Source organism: Triticum aestivum, chromosome 2B (assembly GCF_018294505.1).
Source record: "Triticum aestivum cultivar Chinese Spring chromosome 2B, IWGSC CS RefSeq v2.1, whole genome shotgun sequence".
Taxonomy (NCBI): domain Eukaryota; kingdom Viridiplantae; phylum Streptophyta; class Magnoliopsida; order Poales; family Poaceae; genus Triticum; species Triticum aestivum.
Genome location: NC_057798.1, coordinates 646,860,233 through 646,878,748, shown reverse-complemented (window position 1 = coordinate 646,878,748; position 18,516 = coordinate 646,860,233). Strand labels below are relative to the sequence as shown.

The 18,516-nt window shown below is 47.9% G+C and overlaps 1 protein-coding gene across 1 annotated transcript; it reads left to right on the top strand.

Moving 5' to 3' along the window:
- Positions 1–15,580: 15,580 nt before the first annotated feature.
- On the top strand, positions 15,581–17,863 carry LOC123046479 (cationic amino acid transporter 8, vacuolar). Its single transcript, XM_044469859.1, has one exon. It carries the CDS (start codon positions 15,739–15,741, stop codon positions 17,521–17,523), a length of 1,785 nt encoding a protein of 594 aa, XP_044325794.1. The 5' UTR covers positions 15,581–15,738; the 3' UTR covers positions 17,524–17,863.
- The last annotated feature ends 653 nt before the right edge of the window (positions 17,864–18,516 follow it).

The window sequence follows — 18,516 nt, the reverse complement described above, 5'->3', positions numbered from 1 at the left end:
ATGGTTTATTCTTAATGAATCTCGAACATGATGTTATACATATTCATAGTGTGAATACCAAATGATGTAAGATTGATAATGATAGTCCCACATACCTGCGGCAGTGCCGCCTTGGTCACATTGGTGTCAAATGCATGAAGAAGCTCCATGCAGATGGACTTTTGGAGTCTCTTGATTACGAATCATTTGACACGTGCGAACCATGCCTCATGGGCAAAATGACCAAGACTTTGTTCTCCAGAACAATGGAGCGAGCAACCAACTTATTGGAAATTATACATACTGATGTGTGCGGTCCAATGAGCGTTGAGGCTCGCAGTGGCTATCATTATGTTCTCACCCTCATTGATGACTTAAGTAGATATGGGTATGTCTACTTGATGAAACACAAATCTGAGACCTTTGAAAAGTTCAAGGAATTTCGGAATGAGGTGGAGAATCAACGTGACAAAAAAATAAAGTTCTTGCGATCAGATCATGGGGGAGAATATTTAAGTCACGAGTTTGGTACGCACTTAAGGAAATGTGGAATTGTTTCACAACACACGCCACCTGGAACACCTCAGCGCAATGGTGTGTCCAAACGTCGTAATCGCACTCTATTGGATATGGTGCGATCTATGATGTCTCGTACCGATTTACCGCTATCATTTTGGGGATACGCTTTAGAGACAGCTACATTCACTTTAAATAGGGCACCGTCTAAATCCGTTGAGACGACACCGTATGAATTATGGTTTGGGAAGAAACCTAAGTTGTCATTTCTAAAAGTTTGGGGATGCGATGCTTATGTCAAGAAACTTCAACCTGAAAAGCTCGAACCCAAGTCGGAAAAATGCGTCTTCATAGGATACCCTAAGGAAACCATTGAGTATACCTTCTACCTCAGATCCGAAGGCGAGATCTTCGTTGCCAAGAATGGGTCCTTTCTGGAGAAAGAGTTTCTCTCGAAAGAAGTAAGTGGGAGGAAAGTGGAACTTGATGAAGTACTACCTCTTGAACCGGAAAGTAGCGTAGCTCAGGAAAATGTTCCTGTGGTGCCTGCACCGACTAGAGAGGAAGTTAATGATGATGATCAAGGTACTTCGGATCAAGTTGCTACTGAACTTCGTAGGTCCACAAGGACACGTTCCACACCAGAATGGTATGGCAACCCTGTCCTGGAAATCATGTTTTTAGACAACGGTGAACCTTCGAACTATGAAGAAGCTATGGCGGGCCCAGACTCCAAAAATGGCTTGAAGCCATGCAATCCGAGATAGGATCCATGTATGAAAATAAAGTATGGACTTTGACATACTTGCCCGATGATTGGCGAGCGATAGAAAATAAATGAATCTTTAAGAAGAAGACAAACGCGGATGGTAATGTTACCATCTATAAAGCTCGACTTGTCGCTAAGGTTTATCGACAAGTTCAAGGGGTTGACTACGATGAGACTTTCTCACCCGTAGAGAAGCTGAAGTTTGTCCGAATCATGTTAGCAATTGCCGCATTCTATGATTATGAGATATGGCAAATGGACGTCAAAACGGCATTACTTAACGGCTATCTTAAGGAAGAGTTGTATATGATGAAACCGGAAGGTTTTGTCGATCCTAAGAATGCTAACAAGGTATGCAAGCTCCAGTGCTCCATCTATGGGCCGGTGCAAGCATCTCAGAGTTGGAACATTTGCTTTGATGAAATGATCAAAGCGTTTGGGTTTATGCAGACTTATGGAGAAGCCTGCATATACAAGAAAGTGAGTGGGAGCTCTGTAGCATTGCTCATATTATATGTGGATGACATACTGTTGATGGGAAATGATATAGAACTTTTGGACATCATAAAGGCCTACTTGAATAAGTGTTTTTCAGTGAAGGACCTTGGAGAAGCTGCTTATATATTAGGCATCAAGATTTATAGAGATAGATCGAGACGCCTCATAGGTCTTTCACAAAGCACATACCTTGATAAGATATTGAAGAAGTTCAGTATGGATCAATCCAAGAAGGGGTTCTTGCCTGTGTTGCAAGGTGTGAAATTGAGCTCGGCTCAATGCCCGACCACGGCAGAAGATAGAGAAAAGATGAGTGTCATCCCCTATGCCTCGGCCATAGGGTCTATTATGTATGACATGCTGTGTACCAGACCTGATGTAAACCTTGCCGTAAGTTTGGTAGCAAGGTACCAAAGTAATCCTGGCATGGAACACTAGACAGCGGCCAAGAATATCCTGAAGTACCTGAAAAGGACTAAGGATATGTTTCTCGTTTATGGAGGTGACGAAGAGCTCGTCGTAAAGGGTTACGTTGATGCTAGCTTCGACACAGATCTGGATGACTCCAAGTCACAAATTGGATACGTGTATATTTTGAATGTTGGGACAGTAAGCTGGTGCAGTAGCAAGCAAAGCGTCGTGGCGGGATCTACAAGTGAAGCGGAGTACATGGCAGCCTCGGAGGCAGCACATGAAGCAATATGGATGAAGGAGTTCATTACCGACCTAGGAGTTATTTCCAAATGAGTCAGGGCCGATGACTCTCTTCTATGACAACACTGGAGCTATTGCCCTTGCCAAGGAGCCCAGGTTTCACAAGAAGACCAGGCACATCAAGCGTTGCTTCAACTCCATTCGTGAAAATGTTCAAGATGGAGACATAGATATTTGCAAAGTGCATACGGATCTGGATGCCGCAGATCCGCTGACTAAACCTCTTCCGCGAGCAAAACATGATCAACACCAGAACTCTATGGGTGTTCGATTCATCACAGTGTAACTAGATTATTGACTCTAGTGCAAGTGGGAGACTGTTGGAAATATGCCCTAGAGGCAATAATAAAATGATTATTATTATATTTCCTTGTTCATGATAATTGTCTATTGTTCATGCTATAATTGTATTAACTGGAAATCGTGATACATGTGTGAATACATAGACCACAACATGTCCCTAGTAAGCCTCTAGTTGACTAGCTCGTTGATCAACAGATGGTCATGGTTTCCTGACTATGGACATTGGATGTCATTAATAACGGGATCACATCATTAGGAGAATGATGTGATGGACAAGACCCAATCCTAAGCATAGCACAAGATCGTGTAGTTCGTTTGCTAAAGCTTTTCTAATGTCAAGTATCATTTCCTTAGACCATGAGATCATGCAACTCCTGGATACCGTAGGAGTGCTTTGGGTGTACCAAACGTCACAACGTAACTGGGTGACTATAAAGGTTCTCTACAGGTATCTCCAAAAGTATTTGTTGGGTTGGCACGAACCGAGACTGGGATTTGTCACTCTGTATGACGGAGAGGTATCTCTGGGCCCACTCAGTAATGCATCATCATAATGAGCTCAATGTGACTAAGTGTTTAGTCACGGGATCATGCATTACGGAATGAGTAAAGTGACTTGCCGGTAACGAGGTTGAACGAGGTATTGGGATACGGACGATCGAATCTCGAGCAAGTAACATACCGATTGACAAAGGTAATTGTATACGGGATTACTTGAATCCTCGACATCATGGTTCGTCTGATGACATCATCGTGGAACATGTGGGAGCCAACATGGGTATCCAGATCCTGCTATTGGTTATTGGTCGGAGAGCTATCTCGGTCATGTCTGCGTGATTCCCGAACCCGTAGGGTCTACACACTTAAGGTTCGATGATGCTAGGGTTATAAGGAAGATTTGTATGTGATTACCGAATGTCATTTGGAGTCCCGGATGAGATCCTGGACGTCACTAGGAGTTTCAGAATGGTCCGGAGGTGAAGATTAATATTTGGAAAGTCATCATACAGTCGCAGGAAATGTTCGGAGGTATACTGATATTGTAAGGGGACCACCGGAGGGGTTCCGGGGGTCCACCGGGAGGGGCCACCTGTCCGGGAGGGCCTCATGGGCTGTAGGTGGAAGGGAACCAGCCCCTAAGAGGGCTGGGCGCCACTCCCCTAGGGCCCATGCGCCTAGGGTTGGGGGGAACCCTAAGGGGGTGCCCCCCTTGCTTGGGGGGCAAGCCCCCTCCCCCTTGGCCGCCGCCCCCCCTCTAGATCCCATCTAGAGGGGCCGGCCCCCTTCCCCCTTCTCCCTATAAATAGAGGGGTGAGGGGAGGGCTGCAGCACCACATCCAAGGTGCAGCCCCTCCCCTCCCCAACACCTCTCCCCCTCCACGCGAGCTTGGCGAAGCCCTGCCGGAGAACTGCCACTCCACCACCACCATGCCGTCGTGCTGCTGTTGGTGCCATCTTCCTCAACCTCTCCCTCCTCCTTGCTGGATCAAGGCGCGGGAGACGTCACCGGGCTGCACGTGTGTTGAACGCGGAGGTGCCGTTGTTCGGCGCTAAGATCGGAATCCACCGTGATCTGAATTGCTTCGAGTACGACTCCTTCATCCGCGTTCTTGCAACACTTTCGTCTCGCGATCTTCAAGGGTATGAAGATGCACTCCCCTCTCTCTCGTTGCTAGTTACTCCATAGATTGATCTTGGTGATGCGTAGAATTTTTTTAATTTCTACAACGATCCCCAACACCCGTCTACTGCCACCATGTGGCCACTATTCAGATCACCCGCATCGGTGGTTGCAATGGTCAGTGACGCGATCGATGAGGTCAACTGGACCTAGAAACATGACCTTGTCCGTGCTACCTTTATTGCGCCGGATGCGGAGGCCATATTGAACATTCCACTACGTCAGGGCGGTGGAGATGATTTCTTTGCGTGGGCACACGAGAGGTCCGGTATCTACTCTGTTAAATCAGCCCATCAAGCTCTAATGAACCAAAAAGAGCGTTTAGCTCTTGAAGAGGGGCAGATAGCGACGCCATCAATGAGTGAACAGCAGATGTGGAGCCAACTATGGAAACTCAAAGTTGTCCCAAAAGTAAGGGTATTTTGTGGTGAGTACTTAAGGGGATCATCCCCGATGAGTGCACTCTCCACCACAGACATATCAAAGATACCAGCTTATGCAAATTGTGTCTTGCTATGGACGAAGACTTGATGCATGCATTAGTGCATTGTTCCCATGCATGAAGCTTCTGGGAGGAGGCAAGATTACTATTCGAGATCAGCTTGCCTTGGCTCCACCCCAATACTTGGGCGCGCGACATCCTCTGTGAATCACGATTTACTGACAAGGATCGTGCTACGATCATCACAGTCATGTGGGCAATCTGGATGTCCCACAACAGAAGGACGCATGACCAAGAAGCCATTGGTCTTGCTAGCTCGGTTCGTCGCATCCGCGAAGACCTAGCACTGCTTGACATACCCCGTCAGAGTTTCATACCATTACCGGGTCATGGATGGCGACCCCCCGAAGATTCTCATATCAAAATTAACACAGATGCGGCAATACAGTTTGATGTTGGCTCGGCCGGATTGGGGGGTGTTGCTCGTTCCTCCTCGACCTTCCTGGGTGCATGGTGCAAACCCCAATCGAGGACTACGGATCCATTCATTGCTGAGGTGCTCGCGCTACGCGAAGGAGTCATCTTTGCCAAGCTTCGAGGCTTTTTGCACGTGCAACTAGAATCCGACTGTCTTGAGGCAGTAAACCTCTGGAACCTTGGCTACATCGATCGGTCGATAGTAGCACCAATAGTTGCTGAAATTAGAGAGCTCTCTGCTAGCTTTTTGTATTTCAATATTTCTCATGTAATAAGAGCCGCTAACGGTCATGCACACTTGTGTGCTAAGCGTACCTATACGCTTACTGTGACTGAAAGCTGGCTGGACACCACCCCTAACTTCCTGGTCAGCAGCCTCCTGACTGATTGCCCAGCGAATGCCTTTACTTAATAAAGCTCTCTGAAGTTCCCCGGAAAAAATACCTCGTCACCCCTCACAATTTTGGATTTTTAACATAACGTGGGTCAACAAAGAAAAACAGACAAAAAAACAACCAAGGGCCATAAACAAATACTCCTACTTAGATGGGACATATTATCTCATATCTAGGTGAGACATACACACATTCTAGAATAAAACGTTCTCGCGGAACGTTCTGTTCGTTTGGCGTACCTACACAGCTGTCGTTCCCAGTTATTGGGGTCTAAAGTATATTGATTCTTTCCTAATATATTTTTTGCCGAGATTCTTTCCTAATAAAAAATACTTTTTCTTTAAGTATACTCCGTACTACGTACGTGTTTGGCTCTATCTACAAATACAACGTACTTATTTGACCTCCTATGCGGCGCCCCTCACATCAAACGGACCAGAGGCATGCAGCCAGATCGAACGGTCACCGCGCCGCACGGTAAGACAGCGGTTGGTGCGTGTGCTCGATATATTTCCCGAAGAATAATATCAGAAACGAATTATTTCTGAATTTCTTTTCTTTTTCTGTTTTTCGGTAGTTAGTTGAGATAATATCGGAAACGAATTACAATCCTCTCGTAACTCGTCTATATTCACTCGTCAAATCCCAGCCTTTGCCAGCACTCGCGTCCAAGTTCCAATCCCAATAGCGTGCGCAGCGATGGCGGTCGGGGAGCCGCAGCAGGGCCGGCGGTACTGGCGGTGGAGCAAAGCCAATTTTTTCCCGGAGCCCTCGTTCCAGACCTGGCGCGCGTATGAATCGCTTCGAGTACGACTCCTTCATCCGCGTTCTTGCAACGCTTCCGTCTCGCAATCTTCAAGGGTATGAAGATGCACTCCCCTCTCTCTCGTTGCTAGTTACTCCATAGATTGATCTTGGTGATGCGTAGAAATTTTTTAATTTCTGCAACGATCCCCAACAGTGGCATCATGAGCTAGGTCTATGCGTAGTTTCTATGCACGAGTAGAACACAAGTTTGTTGTGGGTGTCGATTTTGTCAATTTACTTGCCACTACTAGTCTTATCTTGTTTCGGCGGCATCGTGGGATGAAGCGGCCCGGACCGATCTTACACGTACTCTTACGTGCGAGAGGTTCCACCGACTGACATGCACTAGTTGCATAAGGTGGCTAGCGGGTGTCTATCTCTCCCACTTTACTCGGCTCAGATTCGATGAAAAGGGTCCTTCTGAAGGGTAAATAGCATTTGGCATATCACGTTGTGGTTTTTTGCGTAGGTGAGAAACGTTCTTGCTACAAACCTATAGCAGCCACATAAAAAAAACTTGCAACAACAATTAGAGGACGTCTAACTTGTTTTTGCAGCATATGCCCTGTGATGTGATATGGCCATAAAGGATGTGATGAATGAAATATATGTGATGTATGAGATTGATCATGTTCTTGTAATAGGAATCACGACTTGCATGTTGATGAGTATGAAAACCGGCAGGAGCCATAGGAGTTGTTTTTATTTATTATATGACCTGCGTGTCATTGAATAACGCCATGTAATCACTTTACTTCATTGCTAAACCGTTAGCCATAGTAGTAGAAGTAATAGTTGGCGAGACAACTTCATGGAGACACGATGATGGAGATCATGATGATGGAGATCATGGTGTCATGCCGGTGACGATGATGATCATGACGCCCCGAAGATGGAGATCAAAAGGAGCAAAATGATATTGGCCATATCATGTCACTATTTGATTGCATGTGATATTTATCATGTTTTTGTATCTTATTTGCTTAGAACGACGGTAGCATAAATAAGATGATCCCTCATAATAATTTCAAGAAAGTGTTCCCCCTAACTGTGCACCATTGCAAAAGTTCATTGTTTCGAAGCACCACATGATGATCGGGTGTGATAGATTCTAACGTTCACATACAACGGGTGTAAGCCAGATTTACACATGCAAAACACTTAGGTTTGCTTGACGAACCTAGCATGTACAGACATGGCCTCGGAACACAAGAGACCAAAAGGTCAAACATGAGTCGTATAGAAGATACGATCAACATGAAGATGTTCACCGATGATGACTAGTCTGTCTCACATGATGATCGGACACGGCCTAGTTGACTCGGATCATGTATCACTTAGATGACTAGAGGGATGTCTATCTGAGTGGGAGTTCATTAAATAATTTGATTAGATGAACTTAATTATCATGAGCTTAGTCCGAAACTTTTGCAATATGTCTTGTAGTTCAAATGGCCCACACTAATGTTGCCCTCAACTTCAACGCGTTCCTAGAGAAAACCAAGCTGAAAGACGATGGTAGCAACTATACGGACTGGGTACGAAACTTGAGGATCATCCTCATAGCTTCCAAAAGAGCATATGTCCTAGATGCACCGCTAGGTGAAGCACCCGTTTTCCCAGCAACTCAAGACGTTATGAACGCTTGGCAGTTGCGTAGTGATAATTACTCCCTGGTTCAGTGCGGCATGCTTTATAGCTTAGAACCGGGGATCCAAAAGCATTTTGAGCAGCACGAAGCATATGAGATGTTCCAAGAGCTGAAAATGGTTTTCCAAGCTCATGCCCGGGTCGAGATATATGAAGTCTCCGACAAGTTCTACAGTTGTAAGATGGAGGAGAATAGTTCTGTCAACGAGCACATACTCAAAATGTCTAGGTTGCACAACCGCTTGTCTCAGCTCGGAGTTAACCTCCTGGATGACGCGGTCATTGACAGAATCCTTTAGTCGCTCCCACCTAGCTACAAGAGCTTTGTGATGAACTACAATATGCAGGGGATGGTGAAAACCATGCCTGAGGTATTTTCAATGCTGAAATCAGCGGAGGTGGAGATCAAAAAGGAACATCAAGTGTTGATGGTCAATAAAACCACTAGTTTCAAGAAAGGCATGGGTAAGAAGAACTTCAAGAAGGACGGCAAGGGAGTTGCCACGCCCGGTAAGCCAGTTGACAGGAAGAAGCCAAAGCACGGACCCACACCTGAGACTGAGTGCTTTTATTGCAAGGGAAACGGTCACTGGAAGCGGAACTGCCCCAAGTACTTAGCGGACAAGAAGGCGGCAACACCAAAGGTATATGTGATATACATGTTATTGATGTGTACCTCACCAGTACTCGTAGTAGCTCCTGGGTATTTGATACCGGTGCGGTTGCTCATATTTGTAACTCAAAACAGGAGCTGCGGAATAAGCGGAGACTGGCGAAGTATGAGGTGACGATGCGCGTTGGGAATGGTTCCAAGGTCGATGTGATCACCGTCGGCATGCTACCTCTACATTTACCTATAGGATTAGTTTTAAACCTCAATAATTGTTATTTAGTGCCAGCTTTGAGCATGAACATTGTATCTAGATCTCGTTTAATGCGAGATGGCTACTCATTTAAATCCAAGAATAATGGTTGTTCTATTTATATGGGAGATATGTTTTATGGTCATGCCCCGCTGGTCAATGGTTTATTCTTAATGAATCTCGAATGTGATGTTATACATATTCATAGTGTGAATACCAAATGATGTAAGATTGATAATGATAGTCCCACATACCTGCGGCAGTGCCGCCTTGGTCACATTGGTGTCAAATGCATGAAGAAGCTCCATGTAGATGGACTTTTGGAGTCTCTTGATTACGAATCATTTGACACGTGCGAACCATGCCTCATGGACAAAATGACCAAGACTTTGTTCTCTGGAACAATGGAGCGAGCAACCAACTTATTGGAAATTATACATACTGATGTGTGCGGTCCAATGAGCGTTGAGGCTCGCGGTGGCTATCATTATGTTCTCACCCTCACTGTTGACTTAAGTAGATATGGGTATGTCTACTTGATGAAACACAAATCTGAGACCTTTGAAAAGTTCAAGGAATTTCGGAATGAGGTGGAGAATCAATGTGACAAAAAAATAAAGTTCTTGCGATCAGATCATGGGGGAGAATATTTAAGTCACGAGTTTGGTACGCACTTAAGGAAATGTGGAATTGTTTCACAACACACGCCACCTGGAACACCTCAGCGCAATGGTGTGTCCAAACGTCGTAATCGCACTCTATTGGATATGGTGCGATCTATGATGTCTCGTATCGATTTACCGCTATCATTTTGAGGATACGCTTTAGAGACAGCTACATTCACTTTAAATAGGGCACCGTCTAAATCCGTTGAGACGACACCGTATGAATTATGGTTTGGGAAGAAACCTAAGTTGTCGTTTCTAAAAGTTTGGGGATGCGATGCTTATGTCAAGAAACTTCAACCTGAAAAGCTCGAACCCAAGTCGGAAAAATGCGTCTTCATAGGATACCCTAAGGAAACCATTGGGTATACCTTCTACCTCAGATCCGAAGGAGAGATCTTCGTTGCCAAGAATGGGTCCTTTCTGGAGAAAGAGTTTCTCTCGAAAGAAGTAAGTGGGAGGAAAGTGGAACTTGATGAAGTACTACCTCTTGAACCGGAAAGTAGCGCAGCTCAGGAAAATGTTCCTGTGGTGCCTGCACCGACTAGAGAGGAAGTTAATGATGATGATCAAGGTACTTTGGATCAAGTTGCTACTGAACTTCGTAGGTCCACAAGGACACGTTCCACACCAGAATGGTATGGCAACCCTATCCTGGAAATCATGTTGTTAGACAACGGTGAACCTTCGAACTATGAAGAAGCTATGGCGGGCCCATACTCCAAAAATGGCTTGAAGCCATGCAATCCGAGATAGGATCCATGTATGAAAATAAAGTATGGACTTTGACATACTTGCCCGATGATTGGCGAGCGATAGAAAATAAATGAATCTTTAAGAAGAAGACAAACGCGGATGGTAATGTTACCATCTATAAAGCTTGACTTGTCGCTAAGGTTTATCGACAAGTTCAAGGGGTTGACTACGATGAGACTTTCTCACCCGTAGAGAAGTTGAAGTCCGTCCGAATCATGTTAGCAATTGCCGCATTCTATGATTATGAGATATGGCAAATGGACGTCAAAACGGCATTACTTAACGGCTATCTTAAGGAAGAGTTGTATATGATGAAAGCGGAAGGTTTTGTCGATCCTAAGAATGCTAACAAGGTATGCAAGCTCCAGCGCTCCATCTATGGGCTGGTGCAAGCATCTCAGAGTTGGAACATTTGCTTTGATGAAATGATCAAAGCGTTTGGGTTTATGCAGACTTATGGAGAAGCCTGCGTATACAAGAAAGTGAGTGGGAGCTCTGTAGCATTCCTCATATTATATGTGGATGACATATTGTTGATGGGAAATGATATAGAACTTTTGGACAGCATAAAGGCCTACTTGAATAAGTGTTTTTCAGTGAAGGACCTTGGAGAAGCTGCTTATATATTAGGCATCAAGATCTATAGAGATAGATCGAGACGCCTCATAGGTCTTTCACAAAGCACATACCTTGATAAGATATTGAAGAAGTTCAGTATGGATCAATCCAAGAAGGGGTTCTTGCCTGTGTTGCAAGGTGTGAAATTGAGCTCGGCTCAATGCCCGACCACGGCAGAAGATAGAGAAAAGATGAGTGTCATCCCATATGCCTCGGCCATAGGGTCTATTATGTATGCCATGCTGTGTACCAGACCTGATGTAAACCTTGCCGTAAGTTTGGTAGCAAGGTACCAAAGTAATCCTGGCATGGAACACTAGACAACGGTCAAGAATATCCTGAAGTACCTGAAAAGGACTAAGGATATATTTCTCGTTTATGAAGGTGACGAAGAGCTCGTCGTAAAGGGTTACGTTGATGCTAGCTTCGACATAGATCTGGATGACTCCAAGTCACAAACCGGATACGTGTATATTTTGAATGTTGGGACAGTAAGCTGGTGCAGTAGCAAGCAAAGCGTCGTGGCGGGATCTACAAGTGAAGCGGAGTACATGGCAGCCTCGAAGGCAGCACATGAAGCAATATGGATGAAGGAGTTCATTACCGACCTAGGAGTTATTTCCAAATGAGTCGGGGCCGATGACTCTCTTCTATGACAACACTGGAGCTATTGCCCTTGCCAAGGAGCCCAGGTTTCACAAGAAGACCAGGCACATCAAGCGTTGCTTCAACTCCATTCGTGAAAATGTTCAAGATGGAGACATAGATATTTGCAAAGTGCATACGGATCTGGATGCCGCAGATCCGCTGACTAAACCTCTTCCGCGAGCAAAACATGATCAACACCAGAACTCTATGGGTGTTCGATTCATCACAGTGTAACTAGATTATTGACTCTAGTGCAAGTGGGAGACTGTTGGAAATATGCCCTAGAGGCAATAATAAAATGATTATTATTATATTTCCTTGTTCATGATAATTGTCTATTGTTCATGCTATAATTGTATTAACTGGAAACCGTGATACATGTGTGAATACATAGACCACAACATGTCCCTAGTAAGCCTCTAGTTGACTAGCTCGTTGATCAACAGATGGTCATGGTTTCCTGACTATGGACATTGGATGTCATTAATAACGGGATCACATCATTAGGAGAATGATGTGATGGACAAGACCCAATCCTAAGCATAGCACAAGATCGTGTAGTTCGTTTGCTAAAGCTTTTCTAATGTCAAGTATCATTTCCTCAGACCATGAGATCATGCAACTCCCGGATACCGTAGGAGTGCTTTGGGTGTACCAAACGTCACAACGTAACTGGGTGACTATAAAGGTTCTCTACAGGTATCTCCAAAAGTATTTGTTGGGTTGGCACGAACCGAGACTGGGATTTGTCACTCTGTATGACGGAGAGGTATCTCTGGGCCCACTCAGTAATGCATCATCATAATGAGCTCAATGTGACTAAGTGGTTAGTCACGGGATCATGCATTACGGAATGAGTAAAGTGACTTGCCGGTAACGAGGTTGAACGAGGTATTGGGATACCGACGATCGAATCTCGGGCAAGTAACATACAGATTGACAAAGGTAATTGTATACGGGATTACTTGAATCCTCGACATCGTGGTTCGTCTGATGACATCATCGTGGAACATGTGGGAGCCAACATGGGTATCCAGATCCTGCTATTGGTTATTGGTCGGAGAGCTATCTCGGTCATGTCTGTGTGATTCCCGAACCCGTAGGGTCTACACACTTAAGGTTCGATGACGCTAGGGTTATAAGGAAGATTTGTATGTGATTACCGAATGTCATTTCGAGTCCCGGATGAGATCCTGGATGTCACTAGGAGTTTCAGAATGGTCCGAAGGTGAAGATTTATATATGGGAAGTCATCATACAGTCGCAGGAAATGTTCGGAGGTATACTGATATTGTACCGGGACCACCGGAGGGGTTCCGGGGGTCCACCGGGAGGGGCCACCTGTCCGGGAGGGCCTCATGGGCTGTAGGTGGAAGGGAACCAGCCCCTAAGAGGGCTGGGCGCCACCCCCCTAGGGCCCATGCGCCTAGGGTTGGGGGAACCCTAAGGGGGTGCCCCCCTTGCTTGGGGGGCAAGCCCCCTCCCCCTTGGCCGCCGCCCCCCCTCTAGATCCCATCTAGAGGGGCCGGCCCCCTTCCCCCTTCTCCCTATAAATAGAGGGGTGAGGGGAGGGCTGCAGCACCACATCCAAGGTGCAGCCCCTCCCCTCCCCAACACCTCTCCCCCTCCACGCGAGCTTGGCGAAGCCCTGCCGGAGAACTGCCACTCCACCACCACCATGCCGTCGTGCTGCTGTTGGTGCCATCTTCCTCAACCTCTCCCTCATCCTTGCTGGATCAAGGCGCGGGAGACGTCACCGGGCTGCACGTGTGTTGAACGCGGAGGTGCCGTTGTTCGGCGCTAAGATCGGAATCCACCGTGATCTGAATTGCTTCGAGTACGACTCCTTCATCCGCGTTCTTGCAACACTTCCGTCTCGCGATCTTCAAGGGTATGAAGATGCACTCCCCTCTCTCTCGTTGCTAGTTACTCCATAGATTGATCTTGGTGATGCGTAGAATTTTTTTAATTTCTACAACGATCCCCAACACCCGTCTACCGCCACCATGTGGCCACTATTCAGACCACCCGCATCGGTGGTTGCAATGGTCAGTGACGCGATCGATGAGGTCAACTGGACCTAGAAACATGACCTTGTCCACGCTACCTTTATTGCGCCGGATGCGGAGGCCATATTGAACATTCCACTACGTCAGGGCGGTGGAGATGATTTCTTTGCGTGGGCACACGAGAGGTCCGGTATCTACTCTGTTAAATCAGCCCATCAAGCTCTAATGAACCAAAAAGAGCGTTTAGCTCTTGAAGAGGGGCAGATAGCGACGCCATCAATGAGTGAACAGCAGATGTGGAGCCAACTATGGAAACTCAAAGTTGTCCCAAAAGTAAGGGTATTTTGTGGTGAGTACTTAAGGGGATCATCCCCGATGAGTGCACTCTCCACCACAGACATATCAAAGATACCAGCTTATGCAAATTGTGTCTTGCTATGGACGAAGACTTGATGCATGCATTAGTGCATTGTTCCCATGCACGAAGCTTCTGGGAGGAGGCAAGATTACTATTCGAGATCAGCTTGCCTCGGCTCCACCCCAATACTTGGGCGCGCGACATCCTCTGTGAATCACGATTTACTGACAAGGATCGTGCTACGATCATCACAGTCATGTGGGCAATCTGGATGTCCCACAACAGAAGGACGCATGACCAAGAAGCCATTGGTCTTGCTAGCTCGGTTCGTCGCATCCGCGAAGACCTAGCACTGCTTGACATACCCCGTCAGAGTTTCATACCATTACCGGGTCATGGATGGCGACCCCCCGAAGATTCTCATATCAAAATTAACACAGATGCGGCAATACAGTTTGATGTTGGCTCGACCGGATTGGGGGGTGTTGCTCGTTCCTCCTCGACCTTCCTAGGTGCATGGTGCAAACCCCAATCGAGGACTACGGATCCATTCATTGCTGAGGTGCTCGCGCTACGCGAAGGAGTCATCTTTGCCAAGCTTCGAGGCTTTTTGCACGTGCAACTGGAATCCGACTGTCTTGAGGCAGTAAACCTCTGGAACCTTGGCTACATCGATCGGTCGATAGTAGCACCAATAGTTGCTGAAATTAGAGAGCTCTCTGCTAGCTTTTTGTCTTTCAATATTTCTCATGTAATAAGAGCCGCTAACGGTCCTGCACACTTGTGTGCTAAGCGTACCTATACGCTTACTGTGACTGAAAGCTGGCTGGACACCACCCCTAACTTCCTGGTCAGCAGCCTCCTGACTGATTGCCCAGCGAATGCCTTTACTTAATAAAGCTCTCTGAAGTTCCCGGAAAAAAAAATACCTCGTCACCCCTCACAATTTTAGATTTTTAACGTACGTGGGTCAACAAAGAAAAACAGACAAAAAAAACAACCAAGGGCCATAAACAAATACTCCTACTTAGATGGGACATATTATCTCATATCTAGGTGAGACATACACACATTCTAGAATAAAACGTTCTCGCGGAACGTTCTGTTCGTTTGGCGTACCTACACAGCTGTCGTTCCCAGTTATTGGGGTCTAAAGTATATTGATTCTTTCCTAATATATTTTTTGCCGAGATTCTTTCCTAATAAAAAATACTTTTTCTTTATAAGTATACTATATATACTCCGTACTACGTACGTGTTTGGCTCTATCTACAAATACAACGTACTTATTTGACCTCCTATGCGGCGCCCCTCGCATCAAACGGACCAGAGGCATGCAGCCAGATCGAACGGTCACCGCGCCGCACGGTAAGACAGCGGTTGGTGCGTGTGCTCGATATATTTCCCGAAGAATAATATCGGAAACGAATTATTTCTGAATTTCTTTTCTTTTTCTGTTTTTCGGTAGTTAGTTGAGATAATATCGGAAACGAATTACAATCCTCTCGTAACTCGTCTATATTCACTCGTCAAATCCCAGCCTTTGCCAGCACTCGCGTCCAAGTTCCAATCCCAATTGCGTGCGCAGCGATGGCGGCTGGGGAGCCGCAGCAGGGCCGGCGGTACTGGCGGTGGAGCAAAGCCGATTTTTTCCCGGAGCCCTCGTTCCAGAGCTGGCGCGCGTACGGCGGCGCGCTCGCGGCCACCGTGCCGCGCCTGCGCGACCGCGTGGCCGCCCGGTCCTCCGAGGCCGTCGAGGCGGGGACGCTGCTCGCCGAGAGCGAGAACCCGCTGCGCCGCTGCCTCTCCTGGGTCGACCTCGCCTTCCTCGGCTTCGGCTCCGTCGTCGGCTCCGGCGTCTTCGTGCTCACCGGCCAGGAGGCCCGCTTCGACGCGGGTCCCGCCATCCCGCTCGCCTACGCCGCCGCGGGCTTCTCCGCCCTGCTCTCGTCCTTCTGCTACGCGGAGCTCGCCACTGAGATCCCATCTGCCGGGGGGTCCTTCTCGTACCTGCGGGTCGAGCTCGGCGACATGGCGGCGTTCCTCGCCGCCGGGAACATACTGCTGGAGGCCGTCGTGGGGGCGGCCGGCCTCGGGCGCTCCTGGACGTCCTACCTCGCCGCGCTCTTCGGGCTCGACACCGACGCGCTCCGCATCCACGTCCCGGCGCTCGCTGAAGGTTTCAATCTGCTCGATCCCATCGCCGTCGTCGTCCTCATCTGCACCTCCGCCCTGGCCATGTCCGGCGCGCGCCTCACCTCCACCATCAACTCGCTGGCGTCCGTGATCGGCATCGTCATCATCGCCTTCGTCATCGGCGCGGGCTTCTCGCACTTCCACTCCAGCAACCTCGTGGAGCCGACCTTCTTCCCCTTCGGGGCCGCCGGCGTGTTCCGCGCGGCGGCGGTGGTGTACTGGTCCTACACGGGCTTCGACATGGTGGCCACCATGGCGGAGGAGACCAAGAACCCCGGCCGGGACGTGCCGCTCGGCCTCCTGTCTTCCATGTCGGCCATCACCGTGGTGTACTGCGCCATGTCCCTGGCGCTGGTCGGCATGCAGCGGTACAGCGAGATCGACCCCAACGCCGCCTACTCGGTGGCGTTCGCCGCGACCGGGCTCAAGTGGGCGCGCTACGTCGTGGCGCTCGGCGCGCTCAAGGGCATGACGAGCGGCCTCCTGGTGGGCGCGCTGGGGCAGGCGCGGTACACCACGCAGATCGCGCGCACGCACATGATCCCGCCATACTTCGCGCTCGTGCACCCCAGGACCGGCACGCCCGTGTACGCCACCATGGCCGTCACGCTCGGCGCCGCCTGCGTGGCGCTCTTCTCGAGCCTGGACGTGCTCGCCTCCGTCTCCTCCATCAGCACGCTCTTCATCTTCGCCCTGGTGGCCGTCGCGCTGCTCGTCCGCCGGTACTACGTCGCCGGGAAGACCCCGGCCAAGCAGCTGCGCACCTTTCTCGCCTTCCTGGCGCTGGTGGTCCTGTCGTCCATCGGGCTCTCGGCGTACTACAACTCGCGCTACGCCAGGCGGTGGCCGGGGTACGCGGTGTTCGGCGTGGGCTGGGCGGCCGGCGCGGCGGGGCTGGCGCTGGCAGCGAAGCAGCAGCGGCAGCCCAAGGTGTACGGCGTGCCGCTCATGCCGTGGCTGCCGGCCATGTCCGTGGCCACCAACCTGTTCCTGATGGGCTCGCTCGGGTCCATGGCCTACCTGCGCTTCGGCATCTGCACGGTGGCGATGCTCGTGTACTACGTGCTCTTCGGCGTGCACGCGACGTACGACGTGGCGCACTCTGCGACGGCGGCCGACGTCGTGGCCGAGAATGTCGAGCAGGGGAAGATTGTGCCAGGGTCCACGCTGCCGGCATGAGACAGTGAGAGTGGTTTCTAGTTGGAGTAAGTCATATTGCCATGTCGGTCTGTGAACTTTTAGGCTATATTTGGTGGCTGGTTACTCGAATTGGTAGCATAGTTAGTTGGGACAAAGATTCCAGAGTCAGATTTTTTTTTCACTCCATGAGCAGAGCTAGTTCCATGGCTAGTACAGTACTCTCTCCATCCCAAAATAAGTATCATTGATTTAGACAACTTTGGGTGATGGAGAGAATATAATTTGTCATGATTTCTGTACAAGCTAAAACATTTTTTATTCAATTGTGCACCCCTGTTATCTATCATCAAAATGAACGTCGTTGTTACAGTATTTTTCAGCTGTGACGTCGTATTCTTTTGAAAAGATTTCCTGAAATCATGCCTTTCAGCATGATAAAAAGGCTGAAAGCCGTGTTTCATAAAGCAGTACTGTAAGTAGTACTATGTCAGCGCACTCACTACAGATTGGCAGGAAATTCCAAACAATGGCACACATGTTTTCACACAGATTATGTATTCAATCGCAACGTGGTACAAGAACAGAGCACGTGCTCCTCGCTTCCATGACTCCATCCGAACTTTCACTTGATTCTGCACCAGTACAAGGAAGAAAAGAAACAAGATTTAACTCACTCTGAAATGACTCCTCTTCACTCTATGTTGTTGTTCATCATCAACTTCTAGTGTGTTCTTTCTCGTCCGGTGCTAAATGATCTCTATGCTGTGCAAAATATGTTGGATTGTTTCCCTGCAAGAAAACGAGAGACTAGAATATGTTGGATTGTTGAATGTTGATGATTCTTAGATAATTTTGTGGATGTTTTCCTTTTTTTTTTTTTGCCCCAATAGAGTACCAGATTAGATATCATGATTCTAAAAAAAAATACGAAAACACTAACGCCCACACGTGTAGCAACATTGCAACTCGTCCACACGCATGGATCACCGTCCAGATAAGTTTACACGAATCTTGACACACGGAGGCAGTTTT